The sequence below is a fragment of the Myotis daubentonii genome, chromosome 11, assembly GCF_963259705.1.
Source record: "Myotis daubentonii chromosome 11, mMyoDau2.1, whole genome shotgun sequence".
Taxonomy (NCBI): domain Eukaryota; kingdom Metazoa; phylum Chordata; class Mammalia; order Chiroptera; family Vespertilionidae; genus Myotis; species Myotis daubentonii.
Window position 1 is genome coordinate 34,543,664 of NC_081850.1, and position 25,921 is coordinate 34,569,584.

Consider the following 25,921-nt stretch of genomic DNA (forward strand, 5'->3'; position numbering starts at 1 on the left):
AACAATTTGAATTTCCCTAAATTAACGTAAAATATTTCAGTATGATCCCAATCAAAATACCAAGAGATTATTTTCTTTTAGAGGGAAGGCTGTTTATACAAGTAAAAATACAAGAATAATGTAGAAAATTCTGTAAAAAGAAAAATAATGAAAGGTTATAATAAAACAGAATTGTCTAGGCACAGTAATAGAAGAGTATAGACCAATACAATAATAAACTAAAAGGCCACAAATTAGCCAAATCCATATGGGAACACAATATATATTAGACTGTTGAAAGTTTAAAGAATGAAAACTGGCATTACACTTGGTAAAGATTTTTAGAAATATTCTAATTCAGTATTTTGGAAAGTGAATGTTTTGTATTTGTACTCATGTACTTAGAGTCTGGATTATTTTCTTTAGTTATTCACTCTCTCAAACATTTACTGAGTGTTAGGTTAGGTGGCTCAGGAGTCGGGGAAGGAAATAAAGAGAGTTGATCAGAAAAGGAAGGAAGGAAAGTTTATTCTGTGTCGCCAGGAGACCCACGTTCCCCCAAGGACAGGGCACATGGATTCACGCCAACAGGGAGGGGGGTGTTTTTTTTGTACTGAGGTTGGGTGAGGGACGGGGACATGAGCTGAGGTATTCAGCTGAGGAAGGTTCAGCTGCAGGGGTCAGCCAGGTATTCAGGAAGGAGTCAGTATCTGTGTGGGGGTCCTGGAGAAGCCAGTATCTGTGTCTGGCATGCTGATCTGTTAGAAATGCCAGGGAGAGTCCATTATCTCGTCACATGTCTGCATGTATTCCATTCTGGGCTCTCTCCGACCTAACACTGAGCAATCACCTTGACCAGGCATTGTGCTTCAAAGATTATAAAGGCTTATAATATGGGTAATGGAGCTAGTTTCAACGCCAAAAGGTATCTAATCCTTCAAGGTAAAAATGAAAATTCACAAGTAGCCCCAAACTTCTTTTAAGTTGTTAAATTTCATCCTCTCCCTCACCACATTTTTTTTAAATCACAAATTTTAATAAATTGCAAATTGATTAACTTTAGATTCACCAAAATTGTGCTTACTAGTATATTCTTATTTTGTTGCTAAAAACAAATTGGAAAATTGCCTAAAAGTTGAGTGGGATTGAGTAGCAAGAGAATGAAAGAAAAGCAGAAATCTAAATAATACATAGACTTCAACATTGCCCTTTTAATAAAGTTAGCTAGACCCATTGTAGGAGTATCCATTACCTCCCGGCTTACTTTCCTTAAAGTAGTAATTGCAGTCTGACCCCAGAAAAGAAAAACAATTTCATCATGTTTTAGTGCAGTGGTACTCGTACTTGAGTATGCATTCTCTGAAGCATTGGTTAAACACATCCCTGGACCCCAACTGAGGGCCTTTTATTTATTGTTTTTTATTCAGTGTGGAGAAGAGCCCAGGATTTGTATTTCTTACAACTGCCCAGATTAATCTCCTAATGCTGATCCAGGATCATGCTTTGTTAAAACTTCTGTTTAGTAATTATATAGATTTAAGTACAGAGTGAACATGTTCTTAGTATTCAGGATAATCTGCAAAAGGCAGACAGCATGGATGGACCTGGAGAGTATTCTGCTAAGTGAAATAAGCCAGTCAGAGACAGACAGATAGCATGTGATCTCACTTATATGTGGAATTCAATGAATAAAATAAATTTACTAACAAAATAGAAACAGAGGCATGGATACATGGAACAGACTGACAGCTGTCAGTGGGAAGGGGAGAGACTAGATGGAAGAAGGTGAAGGGATTAACCAAAAAACATATAAGCATCACCCTTATAGTTTTGGCCAGAGGGAGGAGGGAGCAGGGACTGGGGGAAAATGGGGACATATGTAATAGTGTCAACACTAAAAATCAAAATAATAAAATAAAAATAAATCTTACATTTGAAAATGTACGCTTGGCCTTGAATCCCATCATTTAAACCTAACCCAGCAAGTTCCTGAGGGTTAATCTAGTCCTGAGTGCTTATGCAATTGATGTGTCAGAAAATTGTTTTATTGTCAGGAACTGGTAAGGTCAGTCTCATAGGGTCCTGGTGAGAGTGAGGGATTTGGGCTCTACAGAATGATCAGAGGAAGCCCAAAACAAGCCTTGGTTTCAGTACACTAACTTAAAACAAATGTTCTCAGAACATGTTCAATTTATGCTATTTTCTTATCCAAATATTTTTCCCATAAATATTTTAGGATAATTTCAGGTTGAAAGAATAATAATTTAAAATTATTCTCTAGATGTCATAAGATCATCAACGACTAAGAAAGATTTCATATAGTTAAACATTTGCAAGACCTAAAACTACAAATGCTTAGGAAGATTAAGATTTTGTCTTTAGCTAATTTCTGGTTCAAGCTGAGATGAAAAGCAAAGCTGGCTGGGTGTTTTTTCTGGGTATTTCTAATTATTTTAAGAGTTAGAAAATCTATCCTGAATCTCTAGTCAAGCCTCTTTACAACATTGCTGTGGAGCAAGGTGTATTTATATGTTGATTTGTATATTATTTGAATATGCAAATTAAAGAACAGAGTGCTATTCTGAGACTTAGCTTCAGTGGGGGCAGTTCTATCTACATTACCAGGCCGCCTGTGCCCAAGAGGCACCTATAGTCCTTGAAGAAGGGTTCCATTGACTGTAAGGGAGCTAATTAAATTCCTTAATGCAGAGCATTCAGAGTTTGGGGGCCACAACCTACAATGAGAAATATCTTTACAGTGTGACGCAGTGTTTATATACATATATGCATGCATACATTCATGAGTACACATTTATACACACACACACACATACATACATATACTGGTATGTGACTATGTATATGCACATGTACATTCATATGCAGATGATTGAAACCAAAGTTTCATGAAACAATACTTTATCCATATACTGTGTGGAAGGACCTCTGATTATTTTCCTCTCCATTTGACATCTTTAATTTTTAAAACATGCTTGTCAGGACCCACATAATTGATTTCATAATTCACAAATGGGTTGCACTTTTCATTCTGAAAGGAATGCCCTGGACAAATTGAATAGGAGATCAAAGCATTCCCAATGCATATTGGAGAGACCTGGCTGCACTCTCCACAAGTGCCAGGTGATTCTAACAACTTTCTAGGACCAAACTTTGAAAAAACCTGTGTTACAGTGATTATACAGACTAAATGCAAAGTGAAAGTGTTCTTTGCTTTGGTGGTCCTGGTTCAAGTGCTTCCTGTAGAAAGTCACCCCTCCCCCACCCCTACCCCTACACACATGCACATATACTTCCCCGGAGAGGCTGCCATTTGTAACAGGAGGAAGGGTAGTGGCTGCAGGCTCATGCTGGCAATCACAGATACCTTTTCTGAACAGCAGCTACCAAATAGAAATATTTCTGTCTTACTTGAGGTCTCAGATGCAAACTAAATGTAAAGTCTTAGCATTTAGGTGAGAAATTACCCAAAAGGAAATTTTCAATCTTAAGTGTGTTTTCTTCATTGGTTTCTCCAAAGCATTTGCTGCTCTCTCAGCAGGAAACAAAAATGCTGTTTCTCTAAGAAAGTGGTAACTGGTGAGGTTAACAGAGTAACCTATATTAATAAGAAAATGCAGCATTATACATTAAGGATAACTATTTTTATGATGATTAAAATTTAACTATCCATTCAAATCATTTTGTTGCCTTTTAACTTGATCACTTTGAAATAATTTTAAAATTATGCTTATTAATCCTATTTAAACCCTTTCCTATTAGAAAGTAAATCTTGTTTGTTAGTAGTAAATCATTTAGCAAATATTAATTTTACAAGCCACTCTTCAGAAGGTAGTTTTATTAAAACAATGTGTGGTATTTCCACTTGATTTACATTCATGTTATATTTGCATAAAATGGAAATGATGCTGAATTTAGAGAAATAAATATTGGATTCCAATCTCATAGTTAATACCTGTGTGATCTAAAGAAAGTCCCTCAATTTCAGAGAGCTTCAATTTTCTAACCTGTGGGAAGGAGATCATATTGCTTGCATTTCCTATTTTGCAAAGTTGCTGTGCAGATCAAATGAGAAAGGCTTTATAAAGCATCAAGCATATAGCATTACTTTTATTTTTAAATCACTTTAACAGTTCTAGAACGGAAATTGTTTTACCATAAAACCAATTTTAATTATAATGGTAGTTGAATACATCAATCTTGACCTTTAGTATTTAAAAAAGATTAAAGAGCCATTTAGAGTCAAGAGAAATATGCCTTGACCTATAAAGACAATGAGTAAGATGATATAATTGTTCTTTTCCTTCTGTCTTATTAGCATGTAATGGAGTGACTGGTCAGTATTTACATTAAGAGAAACTGCTAATTGTCCACATATATGATATTCTGTTTGGGCTATTGCATAGATTTACATAAATGTGTTCCTCAGGATTTTCCAGAAAGGACCAATTATTTTTTAACCCTCACTTGAGGATATGTTTTTCATTGATTTAGAGAGACAGGAATGGAGAGGGAAAGAGACAGACAGACAGACATTAATGTGAGAGAGAAACATCCATCAGTTGCCTCCCGCAGATGCCCTGAACAGGAATTGAACCCCCAGCCTGGGTATGTGTCCTGAACAGGGATCAAACCCACAACGCTTTGGTGCCTGGGACGGTGCTCCAACTGCTGAGCCGTTCCAGGCAGGCAGGACCTATTTTTCTAAGAAGTCATGTGCCCATGGTGGCTGGGATGGTTATTTTTCTTACCTCCTCTTTCACATAGGAAATTTCTAAGTCCCACCCACTCCAATAATCTCAGTGCTCTGTAAGCTTATTTTTCAGGCTAAACATGTCATCTCAAATGGAGCATCCCACCAGTGGATCTCAGAATAGTTGCCACAGCTTCTTATCTGATTATGAGGCAATAGTGCAGGGTCATCATGAACCCGTCTAAACTCCCAAGCGGCATGAATCCTCGCATGAGAGAATCATGGAGAGGATGTATATACCTTTGGCAACTCAGTCTTATGATGATTATTTAATAAGAGATACAAATGTATGCTATAGCTTAGTTCAGAGAGTTGACTTTTAAAAAATAACCTAAGGTATAATTATAGTCTAAAACTTAATTAGTTAAAACAGAAAATGGAAACTATTTACTTACCATGCCAACTTTTTAATTGTAAAAGAAAAAACAACAACCATGAATCCTTTAGTCATAAAAATGTACTATTAAATAGAAAAGGGCAAAAGGACTTTGTTAAAAAATTAAAAAAAAATCCAAGGAAAAGGTTAGATAGATAGATAGATAGATAGATAGATAGATAGATAGATAAAATGCAGCAACACTCAGCAAGACAGATATCACTGAGGCCTCAAATTAGTCTTTCAGGTTGTCACAGGGCTGCCTGCTAATCTGATTATAATAGTTTGCAGGAGAGTTGGAATTTCAATAACAGAATGATCAGTATTCTTAGAATAGAAATCATGCAGCAGAGAAATGAACAGGAAAACATTTTAGAATCTATTCATGTCAATGTGTTTGATAGGTGTATTTGAAATGTTATAATCGCACAGTAATGAAATGAAGATTCTTGTGTTCATTTCAAGTAAAAATAAGGCACTGCCAAGTTTTCTGCCTCAAATTTCCCACCTTTAAATCTTTAATTCAGAAATAGATTTATATTCACTCCTTCTTTTCACTGCTCCCTTTACCATAGCTTCCAAGGTGTTTTCCTGTCTCTAGATTTTTACCCTCCCTACATCAATATATAAAGTGCTATCATATCAGATTTATTCCCTTTATAAAAATTTTCCAACCATGTTTTATTTCCTTTTTAAAAAATAACTTTTTTAATTGAAGTTATGTTTTAAAGGTCTGTCTAACTTACCTATCCCTAAAGGAACTTGATCCTTCAGCCAATTTTACTCTTCCTTGCATTTACATTCTGCCATCTTATCTCTGTGCCTTTCTTCATGCTACCTAAAATGTTCACCAAAGTGCCCCTATTGGAATACCAGGCATTGTCAGTCCTGTGCTAAAGAACCACCTTACTTACCCGTGCTGTCTCTTTAACCTTATCAGCAAGAAGTAATTCTCCTCTCCTTCCCTCCTTATGTATTCTAGTAATACTTAATTATTTAATTCATTCTGCTTCCCTTTAATCATGTAGAGGGAGAGAAAGTGAGACATTCCTTATATATACGTAGATACACTGTGTCCCTCTTACCACTTAGGTGGTGATGTGTTGTAATCTGGTTGACAGGGCTGTTAAATATCTTTGCAAACATTTCTGTCTCCCTTCTCCCCTCACTCCCTCCCTCTATTTCTCCATCTCTCTCTATCTCTTCATCGCTCTCTCCACAAACACCCTCACACACAGAGCTAAATGCACCTTGTATACAAATGGGGTTTTATGTTCACTGAAACGGAATGAAATCTCATGAAACTCTACTAGTCTGATGAAGTTCCCATTATTGTAGCAAGCACCATACCAGTCAGTAAGTTGTTTTATATTGGGGTGGGGGAAGTTATTTTTATTGTGAAAAAACAAAACCCTACATATTTCTTGAATTTGAATCACTTTTAAATTCTAACTAGCTGATAATCTAGTAATTGAATCATTTTTATTATATGAAACTACAGTGATATCTTTGTTGAGATTAGAAACATTTCTTTAGAGGATATATGAGAATATCATGATGAACATTTGGGCCAGTGATCTTTTGGAGCCATGAACCTACTTTAAAGCAAATGTCCCATCTGTCTTACCTGATTATCATTTCTTACCTTAAATATGACAAGTTATGTGTACTATGGGAAGTAATTTAGTACTAAGTATATTTCTAGCCAGGAGAATTCTTAAGTTTTTCCTAAGGACTGGACTTAAGTTTTGAATGATCTACCGTAAACTGGAAGCATATGATCTCCCCAGTTCACTCTGGTCTCACTATTTTATTTGGGGTGTAAAATGCTGAAGTCTGACATCTTTTTCTTGAGATTGGTTTAATCGCCAGAAGCTTGAATGCAAATATCTAACACATAATAATGGAAAAGTTAACAAATTAATTTAACTTTCAATGGACCTAGTAGAAATTTATCCTAATCCATTATCATGATTTATTTAGATAGTTTGCTGTCTCTCTATCCAACCCCTACTCATATACATAGATATGGATAGCCCCCATGAAACTATGACAAGACCAATAATCCATTTGGAATATTACAGCTGATTAATCCTCCATAACTGTATGTCAAATATTTGCCTCATTTTTACTCTTCTTCCCTGATTTTACATTGTTCCTCTAACTTCTCTTTTGCCCTCACTTTCTGTAACACATTCCTATGGATGTTAATGTCATCTCATACTCTTGTCCTCTGAAAGCTTCTATTCAATCATTTATTGGGTACATTTCAGACTTACACATTTTAGCCTTCAACTGGCAGGGCGTGGTCTGTTATACCTAATAAAACCCATCTGACTTTATCTGAAAATGGACATTTTCAGACATCCCACACTTCCCTTAAAACCTTAATGACATTTCTTCTTTCCTGACTCTTACATACCAATAACTAATCCCAACCTGTTATTTCAGCCTCACTTCTCACCTGTCCCATATGTCACACCCTACAAACTGGACTCCTCGACATTTCACAAACTGTGTTTCCTGCCTCCCAGCTTTATTGAGTCCATTCTTCCTTTCTACAGTGTCCTAACCCCCACTTCTGAGAGTTCTCCATCTTTTAAAGCATTGAGTTCTGAATTTGGGGAGTCTATAAACTCTGAGAAAATGAATCTAAAATTTTGTAGACTGTTCTTAAATACATTTTTCTAAGTAGAGGGGTCATAATTTCTATCACATCCTCAGAAGCAGACTAAGACTCCCTCAAAAGTTAATGAATAAAGAAGTTTTCATTTTCTTCTACATCTCTGAACTACTCTTTTATTTTTGACACATATGGCTTTGTTTAATTTTACATTTGTACATACATATGCCATACCCTGTATCTCTTGCCAGATTATAATATCCTTGGGTTATGAATTTTTTATCACAATTCCCTGCACACTGTGTAATATATGATGGGTGCACAGTTACTGTGTAATAAATTAAACCTATCTTGTAAAAAATAGATCAGGGCTGTGATCCTTTCATGAGATAAGAATTCTCTTCAATGTTTTCATTGAATAAATATGATAAATACATGTTATGTATTTTTTGTATGCTTTTCTGTAATTCTTATCTTAGCTAGGTGGTCACTAAATGCTATGGCTTCTATTGGGACTAATTAATGCCTCAGAGAACTCATGGGTATTTGGATCCGGTGAGCTTCCAAGTGGGTTCCAGTGCACTTGCTCATAAGCTGGTCTTCTGCTTCAATCAACTTTTATTTCTTGCTTGTCCTATCTTCCCATGTTTCCTCCTTTTGTTGCTTGCCTCTCCAAACTCAGTATGGGCCTAAGTCAGGGCAGAATATTTCTACAGCCAAAATAAATAGTTCATTTTAAAAATATATATATTTTTATTGATTTCAGAGAGGAAGATAAGGTCAAGGTAGAAACATCAATGATCAGAAAGAATCATTGATCGGCTGCCTCCTGCACACCCCACACTGGAGATTAAGCCCACAACCCAGGCATGTACCCTGACCAGGAATCTAGCCATGACCTCCTGGTTCATAAGTCTATGCTCAACCACTGAGCTACGGCAGAAAGAGTCCATTTTTTAATTCTGTATTACAAAGGGACAAAAGGAACTAAAATTCTCAAGGTCCAAATAATTCTAGAAAGTCGGCATATCTCTAGGGAGCCCAGTTTGAACCAAGGCATTTTCTGGACTTTATGACTCCCTCAAAGCTCTTCAAAAGCTGGCCCTAAGTAAGAGGAACACTTCCTAATACCCTGGCCCCCTCGGGAGTGTCTGGAAGTCTGAGATCACTGTAGAGTAGCAACATAGCAATAGAAGCAGATCATCTAACTTCTCTTCTTTTCTTCTGAAAAATAAGTGCTCTTTTATCCAATTTTAAATTACTGATTAATAAACCCAGACATGGATTTCTCCCTCATTGTTGCTCAGCTATTACATTCCTGATAGTTTTGACCTTTCATCTAAATGTATAAAATTAAACGATACAGATCATATTATTTTTATTTAGTACACTGAACTCTAACCTCAAAATTTCCTCCCTCAAACTCTAATGAAACTGTAGGTATTTTGGCAAATTAAACTTTTGAGCAAATGCTTCCCAGAAGTGATTGAAAGTTATTCTAGCTTTTTAAAAATGTTTTCTCTTATAAAAGAAGAGCATTTATTGATGCCCTTTTAAGAGATCCTTTACAATTTTACAGTATAACATTTCAGTGAAATGTTTGTTTACTCATTAAATTTCTGTTACTCTTTCTGTATTGTATTGTGTTTCACTTGCACAATATCACTTCAGGTTATTCTCAAGTATTAATGATAAACTACATTAACATCCCATTTGGCAGAGAGAAATGTTTTAGAACCCAGTTTACTTAATTTTGTGATCTAAAAAATGTTAACAATAGAATAAGACATAGTATTATATCTTACGAATTAATAAAAGTATAAGAAGAAGAACCAGTCACTTTGAAAATAATATAAAATAAAATTAAAACGATTAAGTCTCATGTTCAGGAGAAAATTATGTATATTTGAGACTGAATGTCTGTGTATAAAGTATTCCACCACTAAGAAATTTGAAAAGAAAATACTTTGATATGGATATTGCCATCCTTTCTCTTTTTTTGTGGTGGGAGTTGGAAGTTTATTAACATTTCAAGGAGTCATTAATGTCCTTAACCAGTGGAAATACAAATAAATTATCTTTACTTTAAAGGATTAAATATTTTTATAACTTCTTATATTGAATTATTTATTTGATCAGATGGTAAAAATAAAAATAATGATATGGATTTTCTCTCTTAAATAATATAATGTGATTTTTATTTAACTTTAGTTAATATCGTTACTATAACCTCATAACCAAATACAGAGTGTTCAGAACCAAATTATAGTACATGCTTTATAGTAGGAGCTGATGGATAGATATCTCTAAATATGAGGTTATTGGGAGCACATCTCATATCATTGACACCTGCTACTTAATTAAGGTGTTAGATTGCTCGTGTGCTGAGATTACATGGAATAAAACCTTCTGTGGTTGTCCCTTTTCTTTCTTGGCTCTGAATTTTTTTTCTCTTCTATTTTCTATTTCTTCTGTCATTTATAATAGCTCCTTCTCACCACCACATCCTAAAGCATAATGTAGGCACCCTGATTACATCTTAATGTTTGTTCATACTAATGACCCTCCACTTCCAAATTTTAATACAGGGTTAAGAGAGTGGTGGATAGATTTAATAGTTTTTGAACATTAATGAAGGTGTCTTTGCACATTTGCATTAAAATACTAATGCATATTAAACAAAACCAACATAATTTTTCTTTTATGAAAGAATAGAACAGAAATTAAATACTCTTCAGGTGGGAGAAAATTTAGAAAGGGTGCTTCCAATCCCACATCTTGATTTATGAAAGTCAAGAATGTTTTCTCAGAGCTGGAAAAATCCATTGGGGTTCCTGCTCCTCTGGTCTCCATTCTGATTATAATTAGAGAATGTTTTTAAAAAAAGGTTTACTTTTGTAATTGGACTTACTATTGGTATGCATATTTTTATTTTATTCTCTGGGGGTGCGGGAAGATGGTGGACACACAGTTCTGATGAGATATTCATTTGCCACCATTCAAGAAGAAATTGAACTTTAAAAGTCTATCAAAAATTCTTTGGGGAGCCTTTTATTACTATCTTGTCTTGAGCCCTTTTTTTTTTTAATGACATCTATTATCAGATTGAAATGGCGATTGAGACGCTGCAAAAGTCTGACGGTCTGTCCACTCACAGAAGCTCTCTTCTCAACAGCCATGTAAGTTGCCTCTTCATGTAAACTAATCTCTTGCTTGTTCTGCATGTGTTGCTTGCTTCTAAATGCTTGTTTTATTTATTTACTTATTTATTTTGCTTCTTACCCTTTCTTTCTCAGCCTCTAAGGTCTCTGTATCACTTAATAGCTATTTTGTACAGTGGAATATCTAAAAAGTAGAGTCCCAAGTATAATGCTTGACTAGGTTTTTGTACTGTTTTGATACAAATATAACATTTCCAAGTTAATAACAAGCTGCTGTTATTAATTTGTAAAATGTAATTAATGGGAATATTAAACATTTAAACTTTTCTATTTTAATATTTATTTACTATGAAGCAAATGCTTATCTGCATCTATCTCTGTCTGAGACAGAGATACGATTATGTCTACTTGTATGTCCAGTAATATTCTTTAAGTGGAAAAAAATATTATTAATGCCAAATCCAATGGTAAACTGTTTGAAAATGACTTGCTTATCAGAAAGACTATGTAAGATGGGCAGGAAGCAGCTGCTTAGAGAAGCTCAGGGCCTAAAACCTAAAGAAAAATGAAACTGGGCCAAAAGAAGAAATGAGGCTGTAGATAAGCCATAAATTGCTAATACTTGAGACAAAACAGGAATAGTGTTACTATTTCTTGAAGCTTCTAACTGTTATCTGATGCAGCAGCACTACAACACTGGTAAGTGCAAGAGGAGTGATGATAGTTTTCTGGAACTAGAAACATTGTCATCTAATGTTCAAATTTTGGGGAACCGATGAAAATACTGATTAAAAATAATTTTGTTAACCTGATTTCTGACTAGTAAGTAAATATACCTATGAATTAAATGTTTTAGATAGATCTTCTGCTAAATTAATATCAATGGCAATATAGTAAAAATTAGTTTTCCCTCCCAACTGACAACATGTATATTCTTAAATTTAGAGATAAGTTATTATGATTTTAAAAAATTTTTCTTCACATTTCATGACTGAAAAGTCCAAAATTAGATTACCCAAAATAAATTTTAGAAATATAATTATTCTTTTAGTAAACCTAAAACCTTTGGCTAATAGAAAATAAAATTTCAGAAATACCATTATTCTTTCAGTAAATCTGAAACCTATGGCTCAGAAAATGTTTTCACTGTGCTTTTTAAAGATTTGAATTTTAAGATTTAAATTTTATATTCCAACACAATACTAAATGCTATGTATTTACCTAGTTGTTTTTAGATGAAGTACTTTGTCTTGTTTCTTTTCCAAGAGGAAGTATCATGGCAAATAAAAACAGTTTAGCCAACTTGGAGAATGCCTGCAATTTTTGGTGAAAATTTTAGATATAACTTTTAATATAACATACTTTTGACCCTTCTTTTTAAAACACTTTAAGGAATATAATTTTTTTCCTTTTCTGAAAATTTGTATGCAATGTGTCATTCTTTTATAGGTTCCTTAAGTATATCCTTTTTGTGTTAGCATGAGTCTGTGGCTGTGGGTAAAGACTAATTTATTGTGTCATTATGTTATATGTTTTTGAGGGTGGTGGTGACTAACTGGTGTTTGTGGTTTGAAAATGGCACATGAAACTGTTGTTCACTTTTAGTCAAAATATCCAGGGACTCAAGGAAAAAAACCACTGATGTTTCCAGTTATCTTTTTTGAAAGTCTACAAATCTAAGTTATGCTTTGATATTCAATTTGCATTTCATTTTCAATTCAGGTATATTGTTTAGTAAATTATATGTTTAATTTTATCTTGAATTATTCATCTTAGTATTTTCATGAACAATAATGTGGGCATAAGAATTTTTGTATAATTTTATTTGTTGATTTGTTAGAAACTTTTCAAAGAGGTTGGGGATTTTTGAAATTATTATTTTCTTCTAGAATCTGTGAAGTAATATTTGTAATATTTAGTGTTAATGAACGTGTGAATTAAGCTGCATAAACAACAGTTAACTGTTAGTTATGCTTTGGCTTCATTTTTTTTATTACATAGCATGACAAATCTTCCATATTGTTTACAGCTGCCAGAGTCATTTCAGTATGTAGAAAGAGTGGGCGTAAATGTTGCTAATGCAGTAATATTCTTTCTCTTGATGTACTGATTCATTTTATTACACTTCTGAGGCACAGTTACATTCATTTAAAAGCACATTTATAGATAAGTCTTTAAAAATCAAATGATTCTACAAATGGTCTGTAAAGAGCAGAGAAAGGATCAGTGTTCTGACCAGTCAGGTTTCCTTTCCCCCTGAGCCCAGAAGACCCTGTTGTCTTTCTGTTCTTAGGAAGTTAGTAATGCTCCTAATTCTTGTTAGATTTATCTAACAACTAGAGTAAACTACTGCATACATTCTACTTGAAAACCACCGGCTAAGGGTATTTTAAATTTTGTTAACGTAATTGGTAATTTTCAGCCGTGTAGAAAAATTTTAGTAGAGAGGTATTTTAAAAATGAAATATTGTTAATAGAATCTATTGGTTGTCTCACTGCACAAGACTGTGATATAGAATTATTTGAAGTTTGTGGGATTCTTTGAAGAAGACAAGAATTCATCTTTATGATAATAGTTCTTTGATCAGTTTCTACAAAGGGTCAATTTCATTAGACAAAAAGTTAAAAGAAGTTGATAATTTGTGTCCCATATTTATCAGATTCTAAAGAATGATCTTAATCATGATTTCTTAGCTCAAAATTTGTCGTCATTCTATTTTGGAATATGGACCTGAACAGATTTCCTATTTTCTGTTCATGCACTTGTTTACTCATACTAATTCAGAAAATTTCTATTAGGGTTAAATCAGAAATAATGCTCTCAGAAAAATCCAACTTGACTGCTTTGATTTTCATCTTTCTGCACATGAGACGATGGAGTGGGGTATTCAATTTTGTATCCCTTTTTCAGCATATCCTGGAGAGTCTTGGGTACTGCTGCTCTACTTTTATAATTATGTTATCCTCCAAGTTGAAATGCATGTCTGACTTGTCTATTTTATACTCTTTTTGATGTCCCACCTATGACAGTACAGTTACACCAAATGCCATGTTTTATTCTATTAACAATAATAGCATAGTTACATTTATTTCACTAGTAGCATCTTATAGAAAAACAGAAAGTATGTATTGATAAGTGAAAATTCCAAGAGTGTAAGGATTTTATATGTTTTGTCCACTGATGCATCCCTGGTGTCTAGAACAGTGCCTGGTACATAGTAGATGCTCATTAAGTATTTGCTAAATGAATGAATGTAAAAAACAAGTAGTAGAAGAGAATAGGCCTTATTTTACCTCCAGTATTCTGAGTACCTTTACCAATCAAGTGTACATTTATTTGGGAACTTATATATGCACTAGAGGCTTGGTGCACAAAATTCGTCCACTGGGGTGGGGGAAGGGTCCTTCAGCCCCACCTGTGTGGGTCGGGCCTAAGCCAGCAGTCGGACATCCCTCTTGCAATTTGGGATCACTCCCTCCTTACCACCTGCCTGCTCGCTGCTCCTTACCAAGCAGCTCACTGCTCCTTAGCGCTGCAGCAGAGGCGGGAGAGGCTCCCGCCACTGCTGCTGCACTCACCAGCTGCAAGCCTGGCTTCTGGCTGAGCAGCAATCCCTCTGTGGGAGTGCACTGACCACCAGGGGGCAGGTCCTACATTAAGCATCTGCCCCCTGGTGGTCAGTGCACATCATAGCAACTGGTTGTTCTGGTTGTTCCTCCTTAATGGTCGCTTAGGCTTTTATTATATAGATTGTTTTTGTTTTCCAGTATGCTTCATTGGGTGTATGTGTGACTATTGTTGGTAGAGAGAGGTCTTCTCCCTGCTCACCATTTGAGTGAAAGAATATATGGTCACTCTATCATTTCCCCTTGTGCCACCATCAGATTAAAAGTAGATCACTGCTTCTTTTCCAAACAGTATAATCCTTCAGAAAATCAAAGCCAAGGGTGATATCATTTATCTCCATGTTTTTAGAATAGTACTTTTAATTTCACTTTTACATCAGTCTGTTAGTATAAAATTTTTTATTTGAATGTTTTTATTTCTAAATTTTTGTATGAGAAGATGTTACAGGTAAACGATGCATAGTCTGTCTAAATCAAATTAGAATATTCTAATTCTCTTCATTGAAAACTTTATTTATACTCCTCTGTTGTAATTAATATAAATTGGCCTTTAATGGTTTAGATTGTATTCAATTTGTGATATTTCAGATTATAAATTTGAATGTAGAAATGTTCTTAAGTTAATAGTTCCCAATTTTCACATAATGTTCTTTAGCATGTGCATTTTTTTAAAATTCCATTTAAAGTACATAAAAAACTTTAGACATTAATTTTTATACACTTTTCACAATCTAGCAAATAATTATTTCATGACTTTTACTGGTTTTAGCTACTGAAATATATTGAGATCAAAGCAAAACTTTATTTTATTCTCACTCTCCCTTGACTTTGCTGTACTGTTAATCTAGTTATGGTAGGAATAAGACTTGTAAAATATATATCATCGGTAAACTGAACTTAAAATGAATCCTAATGTATAAGAATTCATCTGGGGGGAAAATGCTAAATGTTACATTTAGATGTTAATATGCAAGACGTATTTTTTTAATTTGTCAGTCAGTATTTGCCTTTGGGAAAAATAGGACCTATTCACCTTCCTTAATCTACCCTGATTAATATAGGTTAAATGTAAAGGTTGAAAGATGCAATTATCTTGGTTTCCACCCTTACAGGAATTTATGTTAGCTCATTAGTAGGATAATCAGCTTTTAAAGATAAAGGTTAAAAATTTCTATGGTATTTTATGGGTTTTTAAAACCACAAGTGTAAATAAATATTTTATAAAACACCTTACAAAAAGAATAAAAGAAATAGTAATAGTTTAGTTCTAAATTATTTAATGTTAAAGATATTGAATGTTAGTGTCAAAATACATTTTATTAAACACAATACCCAAGGAAGAAATATATCTTATAGCAGGTATCAAATTATCCTTGGGCAGTGCATGAAGTGTTTGCCTTTATGTTATACTTAACTGCCAGGTTTCTCTTACAATAAAATTAATCCTTCCTTATACTATGTTTTAGACTCAAATGTCTGATTTACAGTTTCATTACTGTCAAAACTTGAAGGTTAAATAGCGCCATGTAGAACACAGACTATAATTCCCAGATAAATCTCAAGAGTTATCTGGTGGGACCTAAACCAGTCTCCAGGTACACAGTGAGTTTGCAGGGGCACCGCCCCGAGGTGGTACAGCCATGGCGCAGCACAGCCACCACCATCCTTCAGGGCTTTTACTTCCCCTTGACTTCCTTCTGCTTTTCCAAAGTGAGTCTAGGCCTCTGGCAGGGACTAAAGTTCCTCCTCCTGCAGACAAGGGGCAAGGGAGTAAGATGCAGCTTTGCTGCCAAAATTACAGGTGCCAGAGTACTCACTCTTGGGGAATTTTTCAACCAACTAATCACACATATTATACACATATGTAAGTATATGTACACGTTTATGTGTATGCACACACACTCATACGTATTACAAATAAATTTGGATTTTAAAAAAATGGGTTTAGAAATAAAGAATCTTTAAAAATGTAAACCCTTATAAAAAGAACACATCAGTTTGCAGAACAGTTCACTATATTTGACTTGTTTAGACATTGCGGAGAACCACATAGCTAATCCAATAAAAGCTTTATTTTCTATAAATTATTCATTGAATGTGACTTAATATCATTTAGACTTCTGAGTATTTTAAAGTCAACTTTTGCTGTAATTATCACATTCCTTCTGTGAAAATTTTTCTTCATTTAAAAATGGTCTCTTTTAACATAACTTTAGACTCAAAATATTTTATATTGAACTTTAATTTTTGTACTATATTCCATTTTTATAAGAGACAGTTTATGATAAAACCCTCAAATATTTTACTGATTTTGCTTTTTCAAATTCTTTAAAAAAATCTGTCTACAAGATCATTTTCTTGATCATGAGAAATTAGTAAACTCTCATTTTTAGATATTTATCTTTACTGTCATGTAATTAATATTAAAAGAAAACTAGTAAATAGTTAAGGCTGTGTACAGAAACATTCCATTGAATTGCATGTAAAATATCAACTCTTTAGCATACCTCTTATAATTGGCGTGGAAATTTTTGATGAGACAAGTAGTGTGAAATATTTGCTCCCTTTGTGGAAATAATAACTGGTATGTTAGTGATCAGGAAATGTTGGAAACCAGACTCAAGTACTGAGATAATATATGACTTTAACAAAGTCATTTAAATCTATTTTAGTTCTCCTTTTGTAAATAAATAAATGAACAAATTAATAATTTAATTTTTCTAATATTAAAACTCAATAATGCATACCTAATTAGCTTTTCTAAAATTTTCTTGCTCATTCTATACTTTAAAGATTTTCTTAAAAAAATATACACAGAGCAACATAAAACTTTAAAATGAGAACCCTGATTGAGAAAATATTGCTTTACCAACTACATTATGAAAATTTCCAAAATTATGAAAAAGCAACATAGTTTTAAGGTAGAAAAATTTAAATGATTCCTTTTCTTTACACGTAACTTTTTAGCCAAAATCTAGTGAGTTTCTTACCTTCTGCGGAAGAAATGACTGACTTGTTTTTCCTTTTTGATTACAGAATTCTATCTCAGTAGTTAATGCCATTATTGTATTACCTTGTGTAAGTAAATTAGATAAGTAATTAGAATTGTATTAAATGACTAGAACCTTAATATAAAAACTCATACAAGGAAGCCTGCTGTTCATGTGTTATAACAAGCCAACTCTAACAACATATGTGCCATACTGCTAGGTTTGGAACATATTTTGTTTTGTAACAATTATAAATTACTTTTTAGACCAGTTAATGGAATTATTAGAATTCCCTGAAGAAGTGTTTGTCTCCAAAATAGCAATACAGAAAAAAATATTTTCTCTCTACATGTGTTTGAATGTTTGTAGGAATAGAGATGGCCTGCGGTCGTGGGGATGTACAGGTATTTACATTTCTGAGAGTTTTCAAAGTCAGACCACACTGGCCTCTGAATTACAACAGTTTACCCTATTACAAGGCTTGATGGCGATCCAAGTATTTCTGTATATTGCACTTTCAGATGATGTATTTTATCTTGTGACCTTCCTGTTAATCGTCTGCTTTCTCCGTGTTGACTCTGTCTTGTTTACACTAGCTCCAGTGGCTGTTGGACAATTACGAGACAGCAGAAGGAGTGAGCCTTCCCAGAAGCACTCTATACAACCACTACCTGCGACACTGTCAGGAACACAAACTGGACCCAGTCAATGCTGCTTCTTTTGGAAAATTAATAAGGTCCATTTTTATGGGACTACGAACCAGGAGATTGGGAACTAGGTTAGTATTGAAAAGTGAGATCATAAATTAACCTCTCTTTTTCAAATTAACAGTCGTTCAGCATATTGTTTGAGCAAAAGTACTTGATTACAGATATCAACATATAAAGAAGAAATACAGAATGACCTCAGTATATAAACCCCCACAGGGAAAAGAAAGGTCATTACTCAATAAATACTACCCAACCACTGAGGCATCCTCCTAAACACCAACTGAGCAAAGCTTTGAGGAGAGCTGGTTCTCCAATCACATAGGAAGTGGCAAACAAGCCTGTTAATGCAAGATTCACATGTGACCCTTTAAAAGCTAATATGTATCAGTGTCTTCTCTTTTGGAACACAACCATACTAAAGATGATGAGTAAAGTAACATATTAAATGGAAAACTGTCTATCTCTTGACTCTTGAAAAATTACATTGAAATGTCTGGAGTAAGAAATTCAAGCTGAGTTTTTCTCATGTCATTTCTGGAGAGCAATTAAAAATCATTTGGTGAACTTGAAAAATATGGGTGTTTTAAGCCCTGAATGGTCCTAATTAATCTCATTTTAGCCTTTTTAAACTCTTGATTATGAAACCATACATGTATGGGAGTAAAAATATAGTTTAGTTTTATTGCATGGAAGCCAAAAATGTGAAGAAGACTCTTAGTTTTTCAGTTTGCTTCCTTGTCAAAATATGATAGAAATAATACTTAGAACTGTGGAGCTTCATTTTTACTTTTTTTTTTTTTTGCATGGCACAAATTTTAAATTTAATTGGACTTTTTATAGGACCATTAAATACTACTGGGCTCTATGTCCAGAGTTTTGAGATGCAGACCTGTAAGGGTGAGGTTATACAGTAAGAAACTCACTTTTAGGGGCTGCCCAGTGAAACCAGGGACTGATAACATAGTTGCAATTGTTGGAAAAACCCTTTCAGGACTGTACTGAGTTTCCTTGGTTGCTGTCAGCAATTGCTCCTTGACTTGCCTGTATCAGGAGAAATAGCAACAAGACAGGTTAAATCTTTGGCTAGTGACAATTGATGGTGGATCACAGGCAGGAAACCTGGCTGGTGGCTGAACAGTGCATTGCAAAAGTCTAGACGCAGAATGGTTATTTCATATCTTAAACCCTTTCTCCAAACTACTTCCTAGATACTTTTCTCAAACAGGGTCATTTTTACTTTTCTATAATAACACAAATATTTTAAGTAGCTGGGCAGAAAGATATGGATTTTTTTATTTCCTAAATCTTACAGAAATCCATATTAAATAGTAAAATAGCATAAAAATAAAGGTGCTACACTATATAACATTAGATGATCTACCTTTAATTAGTTTCAAGTCACAGTTTTATAGTATCCTAATAAAGGGTTTTTATTAATATTCTTCATAAAGTAAATAGAGCCTTAGTAATTGACCTTATAAATTTATGCTGAAAAGAGTGGTGTGTCAATTTTATTAGATTTATAAGTTCTGTATGTATTCAAAGTGTGAATCATTTCTTTCTGTTGCATTTCAAGTGAACTATTTCTGTTACTTTCGGATTGCTGGAGATTTGTTTTTCTCATAAGTGTATTTTCTTCTAGGTATACTGGTTTTCAGTCCCTTGAAAAAAAAGCTTTTTGTTTCTTGAGTATTATTTCCCCCCCAGAAATCATTGTTTGGGACCTAACCTCTTATCTTCTAGCTAATGGCTCAGTAGTTAAGCATACTGTGCCAATATTTTGAAACTCTGGGCTTTATTCAACATTCTAAAGCTCTATTGTACTTCTTTTGTTACTGAAAGGGATTTCAATGGATCCTATTTTGAAGCTCCATTCAAATCTTAAAACACATCTTTAAAATAGAAAGTGACAAAATTAGGGTTGTTTGGGTTTGTGAATGAGTAGAATCCATACTCTATAAGTGCATATTGCAATATTGCAGCATTTACTTTCTGGTATTCTTTTTTCCCTCTTCTCACTGTGTAACAATTATGTCTTCTGTTCCTTTTAAAATTGTTATATAGTATTTATAATTAAGGATGTAAAGCACAGCCCAGAAGAATAAGGAGAAAAGAAATCCTGTGAGGAAAGTTTAAACAAATGCTGTGTTATGAAGATAGCAGAGCTCTCGTATAGAAAAACTGACAATGGTAGGAGTCACAGTACTGAGTCTTTCTACCATGGAAACTGAATTAGCTCTCCTTTCTACCTCTAAACCAGAGAACAGAAAGAAAATCCATATAAATCATGACACAAATTAACTCAGATCATTTTTTAAAGCAAATTGTATGTAGAACTTTTATTTAACCAGCAATAAAATTAACTGGTGAATTCATTCAAACCAGAACCAGACATTTTCTCAAGTTTTAGAACCAGCTAAGAAGTAAATGAAATCGCCATGTTTCTAAACCAAGGCAACTGAAAAAGTGCCATTTGTAGACCCCATGTACAAATTAAGTTTAACGCTGACCTGCCCCGTGGCCAGTGGAAAGGAAACCACCTCCCCTGCCCCAAACCAAACAAATGCTGATGTGTAAGAAACTGGACACATCGTCTGCTTCGTGGTCTCACCAGAGAGTCACCACTTCACACTGTAGCCCTGTCATTGGCTGTATCCCCTGGTTAATGCCTGCTGCTCCGCACCCTGCCACGCCTCCTTGTCATTCTCCACTTCCTACAGAGAACACTACTAATGGGGTTTGTATTTTTGGGTTTTGTTTTTTGCTCTATTCTGTAGTGGATTTTGGAGACATAATACAATCTCTGCTAGTGGAAAGCTTTTTATAGAGGCATTAGGTTTTCACACTGGTTCATTTTGCAGGAACTTTATAGGTACTCAGATACCCTACATTTTTAAAAAATATATTTTATTGATTTTTTACAGAGAGGAAGGGAGAGGGATAGAGAGTTAGAAACATCGATGAGAGAGAAACATTGGCCAGCTGCCTCCTGCACATCTCCTACTAGGGATGTGCCAGCAACCAAGGTACATGCCCTTGACCGGAATCGAACCGGGACCCTTCAGTCCGCAGGCCGACGCTCTGTCCACTGAGCCAAACCAGTTAGGGCTGCCCTACATTTTTTTTAAAGCTAGCAATATTATTTATAACAAAATTTTAATGTGTTTTCATATATTTAGGGTTCATCTAATATATGTTCTTTAATTTTGGAAGTAAAATTCTGTTTTGTTTGGTTATCATTGTTGAACTTATGTAACCATAATTCATTGATATTCATGTTGAAATTCTCCCACAACTTTTATTTATTTATTTTCCTGTTTTATTTTTTAATTGAATTCATTGAGATGAGATTGGTTAATAAGATTATATAGATTTCAGGTGTACAATTCTATAATAAATCAACTGTACATTGTGCTGTTTTTATATAAAATATTTAATCCACTCCCCTTGCATTTCTTGTTATAAATGAAAGAAAAAAATTGAAAGAGTACTGATGTCTTGCTATATATAGAGTTATGAAAAACTATTTTCTCTTTGTAAAAATTCACATATTTAAAATGTTATATTTGCAGGAATTTCCAATTTCATTCAGGGCTAAACTTTGTCATTTCTAATAACAATATGGTCTTGCTCCTGAGCATGGGTAATGGTGACATTTTTATTCCAGGTGGAAATTTAACATTTTCACAGAGAAATTTCCCCATGTCTGTTGTGACACATCTTATTCAGCCTGCAAAACTAATATAAACCCATAAAAACAGAGACTAATAAAATGTTTCAAAATGAGTAAATGCATGCTTCTTTTTAGGTTTCAAAATATTAAATATAATAGACTTCTGCACAACATCTTGCATCAGTGACGTTATCTTCATCATCCCTGCAGTAATAGAACTTGAAAAAATGTAGAACTTACCTAAGAAAGGTAGAATTAAGATTTTTTTCTGTTGGTTCTGTATAAACTTTTTATTATAAATTATACTTTAGTGCTCAATCCATTATCCTGTTAATAAATTTTTGTTGGCCAGAATTTTTTCTCACTCTTACCCGTTCTAAATTAAATTTAAAACATAAATTTTAAAATAAAATATAGCTTAAATGGAATAAGTGGATTATTTAACAATATTTAAGAGAAAGTTTATAAGGACTTTTTTTTTAGGGCCTTGAGCCAGTGGATTTAGAATCTTATTTTGATTCCTCAACTGTATTTACCATCAAAACATATAAGTATTTAGGACATATCACAAATATATAACATTAATATGCTGCTTTTATATTGTTTTCCAAATGAGAAGTTATATGGACTTCCTATATTATATGATTAATACAGGTTTGACTGACTTTTTGTGTCTCTAATATTTGTTGTTCTTTTATGAAGAGGAAACTCCAAGTACCATTACTATGGGATTCGTGTCAAGCCAGATTCCCCTCTCAATCGTCTGCAAGAAGATATGCAGTATATGGCTATGAGGCAACAACCCATGCAACAGAAACAAAGGTAGACTCTGCAATTGTCATTGACATGTCAAAGCTATATGTTTCTTTAGATGTTTGGTCTCCTTTTTTTCTGAACAAATACATAAGTGTGAAAGAATGTCACTATTGTTGGCATACTTTCACGACAGACAGTTCTCATATATGATTTAGAATTTTATTCATCCTGCCTATTTTCTAAATCTTTCAAAATTACTTATCAGTCAGCCTGTTTGGCCCCTTTTAAGTTAAATGTGACATCCCAAGCTATCCAGACAGGGAAACTAAATACAAGCGTAAAGAGCACTCCCAAGCAAATGCCAGCTGGAGAAATGCGCTTCACATTCATGAGATTGTTACCTGCAATTCTGTACATCCCTCGAGCCATTCTTTTTGACACAGTATAAATTCTTTCAGAATGTTTGGGATTTCTTACATTTTATTTGAATCCAACTTTCATACATGTAGAATTGTAGGTATTCGAGCTGTAAGAAAGCTCAAGCATTCGTGGTTGGCTGGATGGGTGGGTGGTTGGGTGGATGGATGGATGGATGTATGGATGTATGGAAGGAAGGATGGATGGATGGATGGATGGATGGATGGATGGATGGATGGATAGATGGATGGATGGAACCAAGATATTAGAATTGAAGATACCTCAATTTAGTCTGGCCACACAGCCTTGTGACAATCAAAGCATTAATAGTCCTATTTTTCAATTAAGTCTCAGATCAAATGATTTACATAAACCCATGATGCTGTTATACAGCTGAGGGCCTTCTAGTCTCATGTGGCTTATATTACAGTTTGTAGTAAGTAAAATGAAAGATATCTCTATCTCTCCCTCTCCCTCCCCCTCCCCCCCCCACAGTGTAGTACAGCTATGGCAGTAGTTATAATTTATATTTTCCATTGAGCATGCAGAATTAGGTAGCAGAAAGAAAGTCTACACATAGGTAACCAGATAATCTGCATCATTCTGCCTAATCCATTGATCAATGACTAGTCCCTTAGCCATCAGAAGTATTAGCTCTAAGTCATTGCTGGAGAAAGAATATATCACACAGGATTCCCTTTTCTATTTTGTCAGCAAGTACTAATTGAATTCAGAGAGAAGTCACAGCCCTTACCTTTGAGGAGTTAAGAAATTAGATGGGAAAGCACATGTTTGGGTGTGGGTTTTTTGTTTGTTTTGTTTTATTTTGTTTTTTAAGTAATGCAGTATGAGAAGTACTAAAATAAAGCTTTGATCAAGGACCTATTGGAATACAGAGGAATTTTTATCAAATTATTGGAGAGGGAGAACTAGGAAATTTCATAGAGAAAGTGCTATTTGAGTGGGGATTTAGAGGAATCAGAAAGAGAGGAACATTCAGGCAGAGGGAATAATGTACACAAAAGTATAAAGGGGCAAAGTTCACGATGTCTTTGGTAACTGCTCTGATTTGGTGCGGTTGGCATTGCAGAAGAAGAATTGAGGAGGTTGAGTAGTTTAGTGGGAAACGAGATTTAAAAAGTAGTTTGGATCTGAGATTAAAGGATTTAGTTGTATATGAAGTTAAGTTTGTTCTTTGTACAGAATATAGCTTTGAAGTTGTATAATGCTTTGAAGCAAAACAATGAAACTTTCAGATTTTTTCCTGGAGAGATGACTTTTTGGTTTTAGGCTAGAAATATGTAATGGGAAGAGACTAGAGGTAAAGTGGTTTTAACACAGTCATAGTTTCTAGTGCAAGTGTCCCAAACTGAAGAGTCAGGACAAGATAGGATATGATGTAACGATATCTCAAGGGATTTAGATTTTTAATTCACAGATTCTCAACCATATTTTTTAAGTTGCTGATCCTTATTGTTTGAGGTATAGTTCACGAAAGATATTAAGAAGGGCTCTGGAAAAAATAATAAAATAAATCATAGAACACTAGCACATAATGTGTTTGGAGATAGAGTTTGTGTGAATTGTAACAAAGTGTTATTGTCTTGGGTTATGATTTTTTTTCACCTGTTATGGCAATATTTATAGCTTTTAATTTATGAGGTCTCTGTACTCATTTATAGCAGCACTACACAGTGGAGGTGATGGTGCAATCAAGGAAAAAAAGTTTGATTCAAAAATAACACATGCTCAAACTTAAATATGAAAAAAGCTTAATGAACTGCACCTAAGACAGCAGAAGCCTATTTCTTCCTGTGATATAACTGCAAATAAATCCTACCAAGCAAATTTTCATGGAAATGGAAGCCTTTAAGATACATTCTTTATTTTAAAAGCCTGGGTTAGGGAAGCAAGACCTAAGATTTAACAAAGGTCTCTTAATTAAAAGTTTCCAGAGATGTGAAGTTTAACAAGCCATATAAACTCTACAATCACAGTATAGTAGTAAATGTTTTTTAGAATAAGATATAATGTGGATGTATTTAAGAAATGATGTAAAATTTTTAGTAATACTAATAAATTGTGCCAAGTTTAGTTTTTACTTTCTCATAAATGTTAGACAACCAAAGAAATCCTAAAATTTCCTGTAATTTTTTTTAATTATAAAAGTTTTGGATTGTAGATAGTTGCTCTTGGAATGGTGTCTGGCTAACTGATTGCAGTGTTAGTGTTATCAACTTCATGGATCCCTCATTGGATCAGTAGGACAGAGGGAGATTTCCCTTGTGTCTGAAGGATTCTATCAACTGGCAGCATCAGTGGGCCTGAAATGAAGGCAGATTGCCCATTGTGCAGAAACACTTGGATGGGAGAGGAGAGGTTTTCACCCTAAGTCTAAATGTAGGCATAAGAGCATTTGTTGTAAACAATGGGAAAGAGCACGTCATTTGTTTTATGGCTTAAATATGAGATGATTCCAAAACTCAAATGATTCTATTGAATATATTAAAATTCACATAAGAAGAGATTGTCATTCTCCTGTTAAAATACAAGCGACATAGTATTACATATCTACACTAATAAAAGAGAAACATGGTAATTGGCATACAACCGCTACCCTTCCCATTGGCTAATCAGGGCAATATGCAAATTAACTGTCAGCCAAGATGGCGGCCAGCAGCCAGGCAGCTTGAAACTAACATGAGGCTTGCTTGCTTCAGTGACGGAGGATTCCAACGTTCCCCGCCTGCCTTGCCGGCCTCTGAGCCTGCAGTTTCAAACACTGTAACAAATACAGACGCTAACAAAACTCCAGAAACCAGCTTTCAGCTGGCTGGG

General features: G+C 34.3%; 1 protein-coding gene across 4 annotated transcripts in view; it reads left to right on the forward strand.

Moving 5' to 3' along the window:
* RFX3 (regulatory factor X3) overlaps positions 1–25,921 on the forward strand; it is a 289,374-nt gene that overhangs the window by 207,185 nt on the left and 56,268 nt on the right. For all 4 annotated transcript variants that reach the window (XM_059656771.1, XM_059656772.1, XM_059656774.1 and 1 more), the window contains exons 5-7: positions 10,854–10,928; positions 18,124–18,305; positions 22,613–22,732. In XM_059656771.1, coding sequence (XP_059512754.1) covers positions 10,854–10,928; positions 18,124–18,305; positions 22,613–22,732 — 377 coding nt within the window. The remainder of the gene's footprint in view (positions 1–10,853; positions 10,929–18,123; positions 18,306–22,612; positions 22,733–25,921) is intronic.